General features: G+C 34.2%; 1 protein-coding gene across 1 annotated transcript in view; it reads left to right on the top strand.

Moving 5' to 3' along the window:
* Positions 1–542: 542 nt before the first annotated feature.
* Positions 543–1393, top strand: part of LOC109582430 (rhodopsin, GQ-coupled-like) — a 982-nt gene continuing 131 nt past the window's right edge. The window contains exon 1 of the mRNA XM_019997136.1: positions 543–1366. Coding sequence (XP_019852695.1) covers positions 543–1366 — 824 coding nt within the window. The remainder of the gene's footprint in view (positions 1367–1393) is intronic.

The raw sequence follows: 1393 nt of genomic DNA, 5'->3' as shown, positions 1-1393 counted from the left end.
CATGACCACAGTGCATTATACTACAGTAACTGTTGAAGCCGCAAAAATTTAATCTGCAAACCAAATTTTTTTTTAGAATTCACAAATTTTTTTCAGGAAAATTAATTGACTATCTGGTACATGTTTTTTATGTTGTGTAGAAAGTTTGGGCTGATTCCAATCAAATTTAAATTTTTTAAAGTTGCTCCAAAATCTGGCCAAAGTCCCCGTACTATATAGTACCATGGTCACAGATCAAGTTTTTGTTTTTTCAAAATTTAAAAAGAATTCTCCTTTTATTCAATTTTTTGATGCAGATACATGTTCCTATGCTGTGTAGAAGTTTGAGCTAATTCTGATCAAAATTGTATTTTTTTGCAAATTTTAAAGTTGCTCAAAAATTGGACTAAATGTGTTAGAGTGAGAAGTACAGGCTTCCACTCTAATGATTCTCTAAAGCACACCACTATCATAAAGAGAAGCTGTCATTTTAATACCTGCTCTAATACTATATACCTGCTGTAGTTACTTCTTTGTCTCCTCATTTCTTAATGATGGATATAATGTCATTCAACTCTACAGACTTTGTTCTAACTGGAGATATCAACAGTCCTACTTATGCAGCAGTTCTTGGTATTGAAGCAATCATTGGTATGATAGCTAATGTAGCAGTGTTATTAATGACACTATATCAAAAGAAATCTTGGAATCAACCATCAACAATATTCTTCACTTCTCTCCTACTGTCTAACCTCATTATTGCTCTATGGTATTTGATGTCTTCTATTGCAGTAGGAGCTGAAGAATGGATTTTTGGAAGCACTTTTGAGCAAAGGAATGCAACATGCTTATTCAATGCTTATCTGTTGTGGAGTGGTAGAATGATTGCGACAATGACATTAGCTACTGTATCTTTTGATCGGTTTCTGTTTGTTGCCAAGCCTTATTCTTACAAGCGGTTCATGAGACCACGAGTAGCTCTGATCCTGGTTATTGGTGTGTGGGTGATGAGTTCATTGATAAATACTATACCATTCTCTGGTTTTGGTGTGTATGGATATTTTTCTCTTAATGGTATTTGCACATTGCTATATGCATATTCAGGTCTCTATCTTATAATTCTTTTTGTTGTATATGCCATTATTTTTGTAATAATAGCAGTCACATCCTTTTGGACATTTTGTTTTACTCGTAGGTTCATGCAGGACCAGGCTGAAATAGCTGGCGGTAGTGTATATCAATCTAGAAAGAAGAGGTTGTTTGGTATATTTGGATATATGCTTCTATCCTACGTCATTGCTTTATTGCCATCATACATTATTGGCACTCTTAATATGTTCTATCACTTACCAGCATATGTTCACCTTGGTGTTGTTGTTGCTTATGGGTCGTTTATAACATCAAATCCTATCAT

Source organism: Amphimedon queenslandica, unplaced genomic scaffold (assembly GCF_000090795.2).
Source record: "Amphimedon queenslandica unplaced genomic scaffold, v1.1 AMPQUscaffold_13383, whole genome shotgun sequence".
Lineage (NCBI taxonomy): Eukaryota > Metazoa > Porifera > Demospongiae > Haplosclerida > Niphatidae > Amphimedon > Amphimedon queenslandica.
The sequence above is the reverse complement of the archived record's forward strand: the minus strand, read 5'-3'. Positions and strand labels throughout refer to the sequence as shown.